This window comes from Erinaceus europaeus, chromosome 11 (genome assembly GCF_950295315.1).
Source record: "Erinaceus europaeus chromosome 11, mEriEur2.1, whole genome shotgun sequence".
Lineage (NCBI taxonomy): Eukaryota > Metazoa > Chordata > Mammalia > Eulipotyphla > Erinaceidae > Erinaceus > Erinaceus europaeus.
Window position 1 is genome coordinate 3,159,757 of NC_080172.1, and position 14,700 is coordinate 3,174,456.

The window sequence follows — 14,700 nt, forward strand, 5'->3', positions numbered from 1 at the left end:
GGACGTGACCCGGGATGGTGGAGACAGGGGTCTGTTAGAGGTCCGGGCCACCTGTCTGTGCGGCTGGGTGGAGTGGGGAAAGGGGAGAATTTTCTTTTCTTTTCTTTTCTTTCCTTTTTTTTTTTTTGGGGGGGGGGACAGGTGGTGGTGCACCTGGTTACGCTCATGTATTACACACAGCGCGCAAGGCCCTGGGTTCGAGCCCCAGGTCCCCAACGTGCAGGGGGCAAGCTTTGCGAGGGGTGAATCAGGGCTGCAAGCGTCTTGTCTCTCTCGCTCGCTGCCTCCCCTTCCTTCTCAAGTCCTCTCGGTCGTATCCAAGTGTAGGAAAGGTAAAAAAGTAAATAGCTATCTATTTTTCCCCCCGGGAAATCAGAAGTGCAAACAGAGCAGTAGAGCACAACGCTGGAATTCGTGTTCATCATGCCCTAGACACGTCGGCAGGTGACTTCTCGGACGCTGTCGTCTCCCGAAGAACCGGAGACCCGCAGAAGGTGAAGTTCCGACAGGCTCGGAACGCAAGTCCTCCTACCCTCCCCATGGGCGGGGCGGGGCCTGGCCGGCGGGAAGTGCGCACGCGCGGAACCCCACACTCCCGGGTGCCCGTCGCTTCCGTTTCCACCTCAGCCCCGCCCACCCGCGGGTACCGTCATTTCCGGTTCCGGTGAGGAACGGCCGGGAGCTCTTCCGGTCGCGGGGATTTTTTTTTTCCCCCCCCCCCCCTCCCCCGGCCCGCCCACTTCTAGGCGTCCTCGGTTCGCGGCCGGCTGCCCGGCGGCGGGGGGAAGCGAGCGGCCGTCGCTGGAGTTTCTCGCCGGTCGGCTGGGACCGGGGCCCGCCGCTCCCGCCCCGCCGTCCCCGGATACGGTCCTCAGGGCGCCATGGCCGGGGACCGGCGCGGCCCGGCGGGTGTGCGGCCGCCTCGCGTCCCCCGCGCGCTCCCGGGGCTCCGGGTCCCGCCGGCGGCCGCCCGGGCCTGAGCGCCGCCCGCCGCGCGCCCCATGGCCGCCCCCGCGCCCCCGGTGGCGGCCCCCGCGGCCCCCGCGCCCGAGGTGGCCCAGCTGCGGCGCCAGGTGGAGAAGCTGGAGCGCGAGCTGCGCACCTGCAGGCGGCAGGTGCGGGACATCGAGAAGCTGCTGCAGCACACCGAGCGGCTGTACCAGAGCGCCGAGGCCAGCAACCAGGAGCTCCGCACGCAGGTGCGCCGCCGGCCGGCCGGCCGGACCCCCGGCCCCGGCCCCGCGCACTCGGCCTCCCTCGCCCCAGTGAGAACGACGGACAGACAGACGGACACAGGGGTCAGAGCACTGCGGACGGACAGACAGAGGGGTCAGAGCACCACAGACGGACGGAGACCAGAGCACTGCGGACAGACAGACAGACAGAGACCAGAGCACCGCGGACAGACAGAGATCAGAGCACTGCGGACAGACAGACAGACAGAGATCAGAGCACTGCGGACAGACAGATCAGAGCACTGCGGACAGACAGATCAGAGCACTGCGGACAAACAGAGACCAGAGCACTGTGGACAGACAGAGACCAGAGCACTGTGGACAGACAGAGACCAGAGCACTGTGGACAGACAGAGATCAGAGCACTGTGGACAGACAGAGATCAGAGCACTGTGGACAGACAGATCAGAGCACTGCGGACAGACAGATCAGAGTACTGGGACAGACAGACCAGAGCACTGCGGACAGACAGATCAGAGCACTGCGGACAGACAGACCAGAGCACAGCGGACAGACAGACCAGAGTACTGTGGACAGACAGATCAGAGCACTGCGGACAGACAGACCAGAGCACTGCGGACAGACAGACCAGAGCACAGCGGACAGACAGACCAGAGCACAGCGGACAGACAGATCAGAGCACTGTGGACAGACAGAGATCAGAGCACTGTGGACAGACAGATCAGAGCACTGCGGACAGACAGATCAGAGTACTGGGACAGACAGACCAGAGCACTGTGGACAGACAGATCAGAGCACTGCGGACAGACAGACCAGAGCACAGCGGACAGACAGACCAGAGCACAGCGGACAGACAGATCAGAGCACTGTGGACAGACAGATCAGAGTACTGTGGACAGACAGATCAGAGCACTGCGGACAGACAGACCAGAGCACTGCGGACAGACAGACCAGAGCACTGCGGACAGACAGACCAGAGCACTGCGGACAGACAGACCAGAGTACTGTGGACAGACAGATCAGAGCACTGCGGACAGACAGACCAGAGCACTGCGGACAGACAGACCAGAGCACAGCGGACAGACAGACCAGAGCACAGCGGACAGACAGATCAGAGCACTGTGGACAGACAGAGATCAGAGCACTGTGGACAGACAGAGATCAGAGCACTGTGGACAGACAGATCAGAGCACTGCGGACAGACAGATCAGAGTACTGGGACAGACAGACCAGAGCACTGCGGACAGACAGATCAGAGCACTGCGGACAGACAGACCAGAGCACAGCGGACAGACAGACCAGAGCACAGCGGACAGACAGATCAGAGCACTGTGGACAGACAGATCAGAGTACTGTGGACAGACAGATCAGAGCACTGCGGACAGACAGACCAGAGCACTGCGGACAGACAGACCAGAGCACTGCGGACAGACAGACCAGAGCACTGCGGACAGACAGATCAGAGCACTGCGGACAGACAGACCAGAGCACTGCGGACTGACAGATCAGAGCACTGTGGACAGACAGATCAGAGCACTGGGACAGACAGACCAGAGCACTGCGGACAGACAGAGACCAGAGCACTGTGGACAGACAGAGACCAGAGCACTGTGGACAGACAGAGATCAGAGCACTGTGGACAGACAGAGATCAGAGCACTGTGGACAGACAGATCAGAGCACTGCGGACAGACAGATCAGAGTACTGGGATAGACAGACCAGAGCACTGCGGACAGACAGATCAGAGCACTGGGACAGACAGACCAGAGCACTGCGGACAGACAGATCAGAGCACTGTGGACAGACACATCAGAGCACTGGGACAGACAGATCAGAGCACTGTGGACGGACAGACAGAGACCAGAGCACTGGGACAGACAGATCAGAGCACTGAGGACAGACAGATCAGAGCACTGCGGACAGACAGAGACCAGAGCACTGGGACAGACAGACATATCAGAGCACTGGGACAGACGAGATCAGCACTGCGGATAGACAGACCAGAGCACTGTGGACAGACAGGGAGGTCAGCACTGCGGACAGACAGACAGGCCAGAGCCCTGCTGAGCTCTGGCTGATGGTGGTCTGGGACTGAGCCTGGGACCTCGCAGCCGCAGGCAGGAGGGCAGTGCAGACCCCTGCGCGTCGCGTCGCTGCCCCTCAGCTCTTTCTCGCCCACACTCCATCCCGAATCCATCGCTGGCTCGGCCCGTCGGCACCGGCTGGCATCCTGCTCCCCAGCCCCTGCTGCCGCCCCACGGGCCCTGGGCTCCGCGCCCCCCGGCAGTTAGAGCCCCTTCCCAGCTCGGAATTGGTCAGCGACGGCGGGTGTGCAGCGGTCCTGAAAGAGGGTCTCCTCTCTCTCCGGAGGGCTCCTGGTGACGGTGACAGTGAACACAGAGCTGGCCCCCCGCGAGCCACACCTCTCAGCCTCCCACAGCCCCGTGCCGGACGGAGCCCTTGCTGTGGGCGCAGCGCAGCAGCTCCAGCCCAGGCTCTGCAGGAAACCTGTTTGCGGGACCGCGGCTCACAGTGGGGCGTGAACACAGCCGCGGTCCGGTGCCCCATGTCTCCCGCGTGCCAGTCGGACCCCCGCCAGGTCTTTCTCCGTCGCGTCCCAGGACCCAAGCTCCCCCTCCCCAGCCCCAGCCCAGGGCCCTGGACTCGCAGCTGGCGCTCGGAGAGGCGTGTTTGGGGGCTGCCTGTGAGGGAGCCACCACCCGCCTTCCTGAGATCCGGCTCCTGAAACTGCACGGAGCTTCCCCAGGGGAGGAGGAGGGTAGTTTGAGAACTGACAGTGAGCTGCTGCCCCTGATAGTCATGTTCCCACGTCGGAGAGAGGAAAGGCCTTGTCCTCGGGACCTCTGTCGCTTCACGTGAGAGGTTTCTGTGTGGCATGTGGACGCTGGTTGTAGGGACTAATGCGCCGTCTGTCGCCTTCCTCCCATGGGCCCTCCCTCGTTGCTAAAGAAACGTCCTGTCCGTGCTTGCATCGGGTGGACACTGCCTCCGACCAGCTGCCCCTGCGGCGTGTTGCTGCGGCTGCCCTGCCCGTGGCCCTGCCCTGCCCGTGGGGGAGCCTCCTGTGCGCTGCAGCAGGCGGCCACACAACAGGAGGTGCAGTGAGCCGTGGGAGTGACCTTGCGTCTCCGCCGGTACCGTGGCGTGGACGCGGCTCGGTGGCTTCATTGAACAAATGGCATTTTACCTGCTAGTTTATTTACGACTGGATAGAGACACACTGAGGGAAGGGGGAGATAGAGAAGTGTTGTTTTCGCCGGGCTGGTTTCACGGGCGGGTAACAGACGACCCGGGACTCATGGCTGGGCTGTACGCAGTATCTCTTTATTCATGCAGGACGCAGCACAGTCTATACCAAGCTAAGCTAAACTCACAACTACAAACAACAATCTTGTCCTTATAAATATACTAGCCCAGTAGGGTGGGAACAGGATGTGACACAGAGAGGGTGGAGAGAAAAGTGACTGGTGAAAATCAGGGTGTGACAAGGAGAGGGGGCGGAGCAAAAACATATCATGAACCAGTGGGGATTGAACCAATGCCCTGGAGGGAGGGTGGTGCTTGTTAACAGCGGTTATGTAAGTAGAATGAAGTGGTTATGTAAATAGAATAGTGTTAAGCAGGGGGGATTTAAACCAAGTGAAACAGAAGGGGTCTCATGCATACCAACAGAGAAGGAAAGAGACAGACACCTGCAGCCCTGCTTCACCACCGTGAAGCTTCCCCCCTGCAGGTGGGGGCCGGGGGCTGGAACCCAGCTCCATGTGCGCTGTACTGTGTGTGTTTAACCAGGTGCGCTACCGCCTGGCCCCATGCTTTTATAACTTCAGGCAGAATTGCCGGCTGACTGGAATCTGAGTGAAAAAGTTAGACCTGAAGGAGTCTCTTCACAAAGTCCTACCGCCTAATGTCCTGTTACCTAGTCAAGATGCTTTCCCAGAGGGGCGTAATTAAGGGTTAGGAAGAAGGCGGAAAAGCATACAAATGCAAACAGAAGCCAGTTAGAATACTTCTGAGTTGCTCTGAGAAGGGAATTCGATACTGTTGGTGCTCTCCGAAAGCCAGTGCCAAGAGCTAATCACGGGCCGGGGGGTGGTAGGGCTGGCGGAGCCCATGCGTTGCCAGATGGGAGCACCTGAGTTCAGGTGCTGGCACCGCCTGGGAGCAGCGATATGAACAGCGGCGTGTCTCTCCTATCTCCCTGTCTCTCCTTTTCTGTCTAAGTCTGCCAGGAACGGCAGGATCACATAGACGCAGGTCCCCAGCAGTAGTTCATACAAACGAGCGCGCACATGCGCATGCAATTGTAACTTGATGGGAATCGTCTACATACTATTAACTTGCTATATGATTTTTTTGTTTTGTTTTGTTTCTAAAAAAATGTGTTTTCTTTTAGGTGGAAGAGCTCAGTAAAATACTCCACTGTGGGAGAACTGAGAGCGATAAGAAGTCTGATGTAGAAGTGCAGACAGAGAACCACCCTCCTTGGTCCAGCGCAGGTATTCATCTGATGGGGAAGATATGGCGCTGTTGTGTTCAGATTGAATACAGTACTTCTGTATTATAGTTGCACGATGACACGCTGCTGTAGTACTCAGTGACGTTGGTTATAGCACTGTCGTGATGTTGATTTCTCTCCATGTGGTTCAGTACTTGCAGATAATCAGTTGCTCTTCTGCTGGGAAAGTAAAGGTGTTTTGTCACTGATTAAATATATGCTTCTGCTAAAGTATTTTCAGTGGCACATTCAGCAAGTAATTTTTGCTTTGCTGGTGTCACTTGAATGTCAACAATATTAAGCTGGGTGATTAGAAATTGTTAAGTGTGGGAGTCGGGCTGTAGTGCAGCGGGCTAAGCGCAGGTGGCGCCAAGCACAAGGACCGGCATAAGGATCCTGGTTCGAACCCCGGCTCCCCACCTGCAGGGGAGTCGCTTCACAGGCGGTGAAGCAGGTCGGCAGGTGTCTATCTTTCTCTCCTTCTCTCTGTCTTCCCCTCTTCTCTCCATTTCTCTCTGTCCTATCCAACAATGGCAACAACAATAATAACTACAACAATAAAACAACAAGGGCAACAAAAGGGAATAAATAAATAAAATAAATATAAAAAAATAATTTAAAAAAAGAAATTAAGTGCAACTGATAACTGATTTTTCCCCCCACAGGAGAACACAACCTCCTTTTTATTTTTATTTGTTTATTTAAAAAAATTATTTATTTTCCCTTTTGTTGCCCTTGTTGTCATTGTAGTTATTATTGTTATTGTTATTGATGTGGTTGTTGTTGGATAGGACCGAGAGACATGGAGAGAGGAGGGGAAGACAGAGAGGGGGAGAGAAAGACAGACACCTGCAGACCTGCTTCACCGCCTGGGAAGCGACTCCCCTGCAGGTGGGGTACTTTTTATTTCTTAACTCTTGCTATGCAAACTCAAAATTTTGCTTACCTATTTCTTCTTGACAGGATACTGGAGGTGACAGAATTCAAAGTATCTACCATAAATTTATCTTCTCTCAGTTTCAGTCTGTTGATGCATGTAGGATTGTGATGATGACCTGAGTGCAGCGTGTGCCAATTTTCATTCTTGCTAACGAGGATCCTTTGCTTTTCCTGCAGAGTACTATTACCAGGCTTACTATGAGAATGCTAGTCTTCTAAGCACGGAGAATGAACTGTCAGCTCATCAAGATCAGGATATTGGCGTTTCTACTTCTCACTCTAAAGACCAGTCAGAAGTAGAAGGTGATGCTCAAGTGGATACTGACAGGTCCCCCGATGCTAAATGTGGCCAAGAGGACCCTTTTGCGTCAGGTTCACAGGTGTGACATGCTAAACATGAAACTCTTGATGCCCCAGATTTGTTCTTTGCTGCTATGCAGAAAATAGATTTTTTTTTCCCCTTTTTCTCATCACAGTACATCCAAGGGTTGTAAACATTTAGCATATAATTCTGCAGTGAATATAAAAGATCTCTTTTTCTTTTTACTTTATTGGCAAACATTGTTTTTGAGAAACAAAAAGCTCCAACTTGTTCATTGTATAATTGTTGTACTACACTATCGTGCCAAAAATTATAATATTCATAAGCTAAAACAGAAAATTTGTCAGTATATTTGGACTCATCCAAAAGCTTTTCAACAGTGACCACAATACTGTGTTCACGCCTGAAATTTTCAGTGCTGCTTTTATGTCCGATATCCTGCCATTGTTCAAATTTAATTGAGTGTTTTGTAAGTTTGTTTCTTCAGTTGTTTGACTCATGATCTCAGTAAGGTTCAACAGAGGGGGATATATATCACATAGATTTTTCTATGTTTTTATTACTATTATTAGTTATTGGATAGAGACGGTCAGAAATCAGGAAGGAAGGGGGTGGTAGAGAAGGGTGAGAGACAGAGAGACACCTGCAGCCCTGCTTCACCACTTGCAAAGCTTTCCCGCTGTAGGTGGGGACTGAGGGCTTGAACCCAGGTCCTTGCGCCCTGTGACATACGCGCTCAACCAGGTGTGCTACCACCCGCCCCCCCATTTTCTCCTTCTTTTCAAGACTCTGCTAAACTCCTGACTTGTGGTGGTATTGGGGTCTGAACCTGAAGGCCTTTCTGCATGACCTCTTTGCCACCTCCCTTCTCTGAAGAGGTGGTCTCCCCACTTGAACCTATAGCTATTGAAGCATCTACATCAGTGGCCTTGCGGAAGCGTCTATAGAGTTTTATTTTGTGAATTTTCCCCTATGGTGCCTTATGCATTTACGGTCCAGGAAGTGTCAGCCATTCACTTTCATTGTCTTTAGCACTAGGCCAGATTTGAGTTCACTGACACATTGGCAACTGGTTTTTTGGTTTGTTTTTTGATTTGTTGAATAGAAACTAAGAGAAGTCAAGAGGGATGAGGGAGAGAGAGAGAAAGAGAGAGAGAGACCTGCAGCACTACGTCACTACTTCTGAAGCTACCACTTGTGCAGCTTCCCCTTTGCTGGTGGGGAGTGGGGGCTTGAACCCAGGTCTTTGTGTATTGTGACACGTGCACTGTAGTTGGTGCACCGCCACCAGCCCTGCTAAATGTTTTTTTTTTTAAGTTTTTAAAGTGAATTAAGTTATAATTGATAACCAGTCCTACCCACTGCAGAAATTGAAATTTTTTATTTTGCAATAGTATTTCAGTCTATCCTTTCAAATTCTGCTGATTTTTAAATTTAATAAATAGATTGTTTCAATTAATCCAAAATAAATAAGGGAGGTTTTTTTTGTCTCATCTGATGTGAATGTGTGCTCCGCAGGAGACAGCTTCTGTATTGGCAACAGAAGACACATCCTTGGGAGGCTCCTCTCTAGCTGAGAGTCTGAGGGCTGCGGCAGAGGCTGCCGTGTCACAGACTGGATTCAGCTACGATGAAAGCACTGGGCTCTATTTTGACCACAGCACGGGTTTCTATTATGACTCAGTAAGTACCTCAGGCATTTCAATACTATGCGGTCACATCCTCAGCTGATTGAAAACAAATAAGGAGACCTGAGCTGAGTTAAGAAAAGCAAGCAAGGAGTCGTGCTTAGAATAGTTTCTGTGAAAGCTATTCAGCAAAGTAAAGACTTGTGAAGTAATTTATATGTTATGCATACAGATTTTAATTAAGTAAATTATGATTAGTATAATATTTAAGAGAGGTCTTAATTTCCTACATAAAGTAATGTACAGAAATGTTAGAGCATCAGATTTTTTTTTTTTTGCCTCCAGGGTTATTGCTGGGGCTCAGTGTCAGCACTACGAATCCACTGCTCCTGGAGGCCATTTTTTCCCATTTTTTTTTTTTTTTTAAATATTTATTTATTCCTTTTGTCACCCTTGTTGTTTTATTATTGTTGTTATTGATGTTGTTGGATAGGACAGAGAGAAATGGAGAGAGGAGGGGAAGACAGAGAGGGGGAGAGAAAGACAGACACCTGCAGACCTGCTTCACTGTCTGTGAAGCGACTCCCCTGCAGGTGGGGAGCCGGGGGCTCGAACCGGGATCCTTCCACCGGTCCTTGTGCTTGGCGCCAAGTGCGCTTAACCTACTGCGCTACCACCAGACTCCCCAGATTCAATATTCTTGTGACTACATGGTGGCTTGGTAATAAAAACCCTTCAATTCCCCTCTCAGTCTTTTAATGTTCATGACTAAAAGTCTTAAAATGAAATTAAGCTCATAAATATCAAAAGGTTTTCTGTAAAGAAGTGAAATGCTTAGAGGCCATAAAAATATAAAGTCTGAGCTAGTGAGACAGCATAATGGTTCTGCAAAAGACTCTAATGACTGAACCTCTGAGTTCAAACCCCAGCACCACCATCAGCCACAGCTGAGTAGTGTCATGATCTGTGTGTCTGTCTCTCTCTCTCATCAAAATAAATATTTTCAAAAGAATATAAAATGTCTGATTGGTAATAAATGTGCCATTGAGAATTTTTTAAAAATCCTTCCCTCCAAGAAATAGACTTATAGAAAGCACTGGAAACTAACTTTTAAAATCTCACCTCAAGTGAAGAATCAACAATATAAATCCATGTAAATCCATTACACACACACACATGATTTTTCTTTCTTTTTTTTTTTTTTTAATTTTATATAACAAGACAGAGAAAAATTGAGGGAAGGAGTCAGAGAAGGAAAGAGACACCTACCACGCTACGTCTCTGCTTGTAGAACTTGCCCCTGCAGGAGGGAACCAGGGCCTTGAACCCAAATCCTTGCACAGGGTAATGTGTGTGCTCAACTAGGTGCACTACCGTCCAGGCTCCTAGTTTAGGTTCTTAAACAGTTTATCAGTGTAGCTGACTGTTTATGTTTATTAACAGATGCTCTAGCGGCCCAGGCGGTAGCGCACTGGGTTAAGCGCATATAGCATAAAGCGTGAGGACCAGCGTAAGGATCCCGGCTCCCCATCTACAGGGAGGTCGCTTCACAAGCAGCGAAGCAGGTCTGCAGGTGTCTATCTTTCCCTCCCCCTTACCTATCTTCCCCCCCTCAATTTCTCTGTCCTATCCAATAAGAAATGAGAAAAAGGGAGTTGGGTTGGTAGCCCTCCCCCTCTCTGTCTTCCCCTCCTCTCTCCATTTCTCTCTGTCCTATCCAACAACGATGACATCAAGAACAATATAATAACTACAACAACAATAAAAACAAGGACAACAAAAAGGAAAATAAATATTTAAAAAAAAATACTGAATCTGAAATTGTTTTTACGTGGCCAGCTTTCTTCGCCTGTCTTTGTCCTTGTGGCTTTAAAAAACTTCCTGTTATCTTTTGTTAATAAGTCGAAACATACAAAATTATTCCTCCTTTAAAAATGGCTAAATAATCTGCAATTTCATATGATTCCATTTGATAATACAGTGAATTTTCTTTCATGTGAGGACATTGACAACTGGTAGTGCAAAGCTTTGGGGGAAATCATAGGCATTTTTCATCTTGTTACTTTTATTCTTTTCAGAAAATGCTGTCATAAAAAAACAAAGACACAATTCGACATTTCTTCAGGTTTTACTTAGTTATGTTTGAGAGATGCTAGGGTACCACTCAGTTCTGGCATGTGAGGTGCCCAGGGTTGAGCCAACGTTTGGCATTTCTGATAAGCTTAGTTTTCTATTTTATTTCATCTTAAGTGAAGAGAACTCACTGTTGTCTTAACGTTGAAAGGAAAATCAGCTCTATTACGACCCTTCCACTGGGATCTATTACTACTGCGACGTGGAGAGCGGCCGCTACCAGTTCCACTCGCGAGTGGACTTGCAGCCCTGTCAGACCCCTGCTGCCAGACAAGGCAGAGATAGGAAGTCGAAGAAGAAAAGAAAGGACCCAGACCACTCTTCAGCAAGCGAAGAAAAGGTAATGCCTTCCTGCTTATGAATAGTTTTATGATGGTGGTAAAACCAGGCTGACAGTTGTGCTGTGACAACATCGTTTGTGTTTCAAACTTGCCCATCAAGAATAGCCAGCAAGTAGTGTCCAGAGGGGACAGACACAGGCTGTTTTTCTTTGACAGACTCTGTCAGGAGGAAGCGGAATCCCTAAGAAATCTTTAAGGGGTAGAGTATGGGCACACGAAAAACTTCTGTGTTTCATGACTTAAAAGAACTTGCAGACAGCCGGGGGCGGGGAGAGTCAGGTCAGCATGACTGTGGACTGGTAGTGGCTGTTGGCTTCTTCAGCCAGCCACACAACAGAAACCCAACACAGAAATGATCCAGGAGCCCAGAGAAGCCACCGCAGCCCAGAATCCCAGTGGCCAGGACGGGAGGACGGACTCCCAAGGTGCAAGAACCTTGCCGCCCTTTCTGCCTCCCAGGAATGCGTGAAAATGGTGCCGAGGCCACACGGTCTGCCCTTCAGGACTGTTGTGTCACTGCTGCCAGGGAGGCAGAAGCAGGTCACCCCACTGCCCTGGGCTGCTCCTCTGCTGCCAGGCTTCCACCTCACTGCTGGCAGCCAGACCTGGCCAGCATCCCTTTTTTTTTTTTCTGCCTTCAGGGTTATCGCTGGGGCTCTGTGCCTGCACCACGAGTCCACCGCTCCTGGAGGCTTCCCCCCCCCCCCTTTTGTTGCCCTGGTTGTTTATCGTTGTTGTGGTTATCATTATCGTTGTTATTGATGTCGTTGTTGTTGGATAGGACAGAGAGAAATGGAGAGAGGAGGGGAAGACAGAGAAGGGGAGAGAAAGATACCTGCAGACCTGCTTCACCGTTTGTGAAGCGACCGGGAGCCAGGGGCTCGAACCCGGGATCCCTATGCCGGTCCTTGTACTTTGCCCCGTGTGTGCTTAACCCGCTGCGCTATCGCCCGACCCCTGCCAGCATACTTTCGATGCAGCTTGTCTGGTTCCTGTCAGGCCCTCCACCTTTGTAGTTATAATCCAGTTTAAGTAAGCACTGCCTCAGCCAACCGCATGGAGACGGGAAGATAGCCTATTTCACCTGCAGCACAGAACAAGACAGCCGATGGGAATAGCTTTGATGCCGCGGACCCTGGTGGAGGCATGTGGAGGCAGTGCTTCTCAGGCAGATGAAAGCTGTACAGCAAAATCCTTGAGGCTTTGTGAACTCTGACAAATAAAAGCTTTTAAATAAAAGGAGGGCTTTGAGATCCTTGATTGGCAAGTTATCGGTGCATACTTGGAATTAAAGAAGCAATCTACTGGTAAATGTTGGTGAAAGTGCAGCTCTTTGTCTTGTGCTGCGATTTCTTAGCTAGGATGTCAGCAAACATAAAGAGCCATGGCTAGCAAATAGAAAAAGTGTGTATTGAGAGCCAGGCAGTCGTGCAGCGGGTAAGCACACATGGCGGACCGGCATTAGGATCCCGGTTCAAGCCCCCAGCTCCCCACCTGCAGAGGGTTTGCAGTGAAGCAGGTCTGCAGGTGTGTCTTATCTTTCTCTCCCCCTCTGTCTTCCCCTCCTCTCTCCATTTCTCTCTGTCCTATCCAACAACAACGACATAATCAATAACAACAACAATAATAACTATAATAAAACAATAAGGGCAATAAATAAATAAAATTTTTTTAAAAGATCTACATAAATAAAAAAAAAAAAGAATGGCTTGAGGACAGACAGAAATTGAGAGGGGAGTGGGAGAGACAGAGGAAGCTTCCATCCCGCAGGTGGGGAGCAGGGGTTTGAACACGTAATGTGTGCGCCTAACTAGATGCGCCACCAGCCAGCCCCACATACTTTACTCTTGAACTTTTATCTGATGTTTTTCTCTTTTTAACTGAAAATAATAATAATAAAGTATATAATACTGGTTTGTATGTGGAACTGGAATTCTGTTGAATTTATTTTCTCTTATCTCTTTTTTCACTGATGATACCTAATGATAAAAGTATTTGACTAAAATACTACAGATACTTTTCTGTTTGCTTTCTAGACTTCTGTCTTACCTATTGTTAGTGGTTGAACTATTTAAAGGCATAGGTTACGGAGCACTTCTGACTGTGGGGGGATAAGGTACTGCGCGTCTCAAATGACCTTTCCTGCACATTAGAGCACGCACTGTATGTGGGACCATGTTCTAGTCCAGTTCCTGTAACTATTAACCAGTATCAACCTTTCTTGAAACTGGTAAACTTCAAGACACTTGAAAAGTTTCTGGTAGAATTTAGAGAATGTCCCAAGGATTTTTAAAGTTAGCTGTGAAACATAGAAGATCCATTTTTACACCCTCGCTTTTCCTTTTTTTGATATTTTATTTAAATGAGGGAGAGATACAGAGAGAGAGAGAGCAGAGCACTGCTCAGCTCTGGCTGACGGTGGTTCCAGTGGACTGAACCTGAGACCTCAGAGCCTCGGGTATAAAAGTATTTTGCAGAACCATTATGCTGCCTCCCAGCTTTCTTTAGTTGTTTTTTTTTTTTTTTTTTTTTAAGATACTTGTGAACCTTACTCATTGGAAGGAAGGGAGGAAGGAGGAGGAGGTTGGAATGAATAGTTGAAATATTCGTGGGTGCCTCAGTGCCTGCCTGTCAACCCTCTTTCTTGGCTCTGAATGAACATTTATTTCAAAATTCAAACCAATAAATAGTGTTTCATTGTTTTATTTGTTTTTGCTTTTGCTTGCACTTTTTAGTGTCACTGCTCCCAGTAGGCTTTTTTTCCCCCTTTGCTTTCCTTCCCCTTCCTTCCTTCTTTCTTTTTCATTTCCGATAAAGATGGGGGTAGAGGGAAGGAAGGGCAAAGAATGAGGGGGAAGCCAGCACAGCCCGCTGCTCTGTTCATGGAGCTTGCCTTGATGCCACACCTGGAGTCCAGTGTGTGCTGAGGACTTGAACCCCAGTCTACGTGGTGAAATGCTTGCTCTGCCAGATGTGCATCTCCCAGCACTCAACTAGTTTTTTTTTTTTTTAATATTCATTTATTCCCTTTTGTTGCCCTTGTTTTATTGTTGTAGTTATTATTGATGCCGTTGTTGTTGGATAGGACAGAGAAATGGAGAGAGGAGAGGAAGACAGAGAAGGGGAGAGAAAGACAGACACCTGCAGACCTGTTTCACCACTTGTGAAGATTTCCCTGCAGGTGGGAAGCCAGGGCTTGAACCGGGGTCCTTAACGCCGGTCCTTGGCTTTGTGCCACGTGTGCTTAACCCGCTGCTTGGGTCCTCGCACATCGGAGTATGTGCACTCAATCAGGAGTGCCACCTCCCAGCTCCGCCTATCTTTTTAATGTAGAAAAAGTTTTTAAAGAGCAATTATGTTGAATTATTTTGTATTGGGCAGCACTAGTCTAGGCAGTTGCGCAGCCCAAGCAGTACGTGACTAGGGTGTGGACTGGGCCCGTGAGGACGCCGGAAATAGATTCGGAGATAGACTTGGGGTAAGTTACACATTTAACCTGCCGGACTTGATTCCGTGTGATGGCAGAGAGCTGTCAAGGACACCTGACTGTCGTTCATTTTGGGTGGCCGGAGGTGACGCTGTTACTCAGAAAGGGAGCGTGAGGGGGGAGGCTGCAGCTAGT

General features: G+C 49.8%; 1 protein-coding gene across 3 annotated transcripts in view; it reads left to right on the forward strand.

Annotated features, from left to right (window-relative positions):
• Window positions 1–705: 705 nt before the first annotated feature.
• The window catches only part of AGGF1 (angiogenic factor with G-patch and FHA domains 1), a 31,680-nt gene continuing 17,685 nt past the window's right edge, over window positions 706–14,700 (forward strand). For 2 of the 3 annotated variants that reach the window (XM_007518584.3, XM_060201067.1), the window contains exons 1-5: window positions 706–1,199; window positions 5,614–5,716; window positions 6,832–7,034; window positions 8,495–8,659; window positions 10,889–11,077. In XM_007518584.3, the coding sequence (XP_007518646.2) occupies window positions 1,002–1,199; window positions 5,614–5,716; window positions 6,832–7,034; window positions 8,495–8,659; window positions 10,889–11,077 (858 nt within the window). In that variant the 5' untranslated portion in view covers window positions 706–1,001. The remainder of the gene's footprint in view (window positions 1,200–5,613; window positions 5,717–6,831; window positions 7,035–8,494; window positions 8,660–10,888; window positions 11,078–14,700) is intronic. The other variant, XM_060201068.1, reaches the window with a different exon arrangement.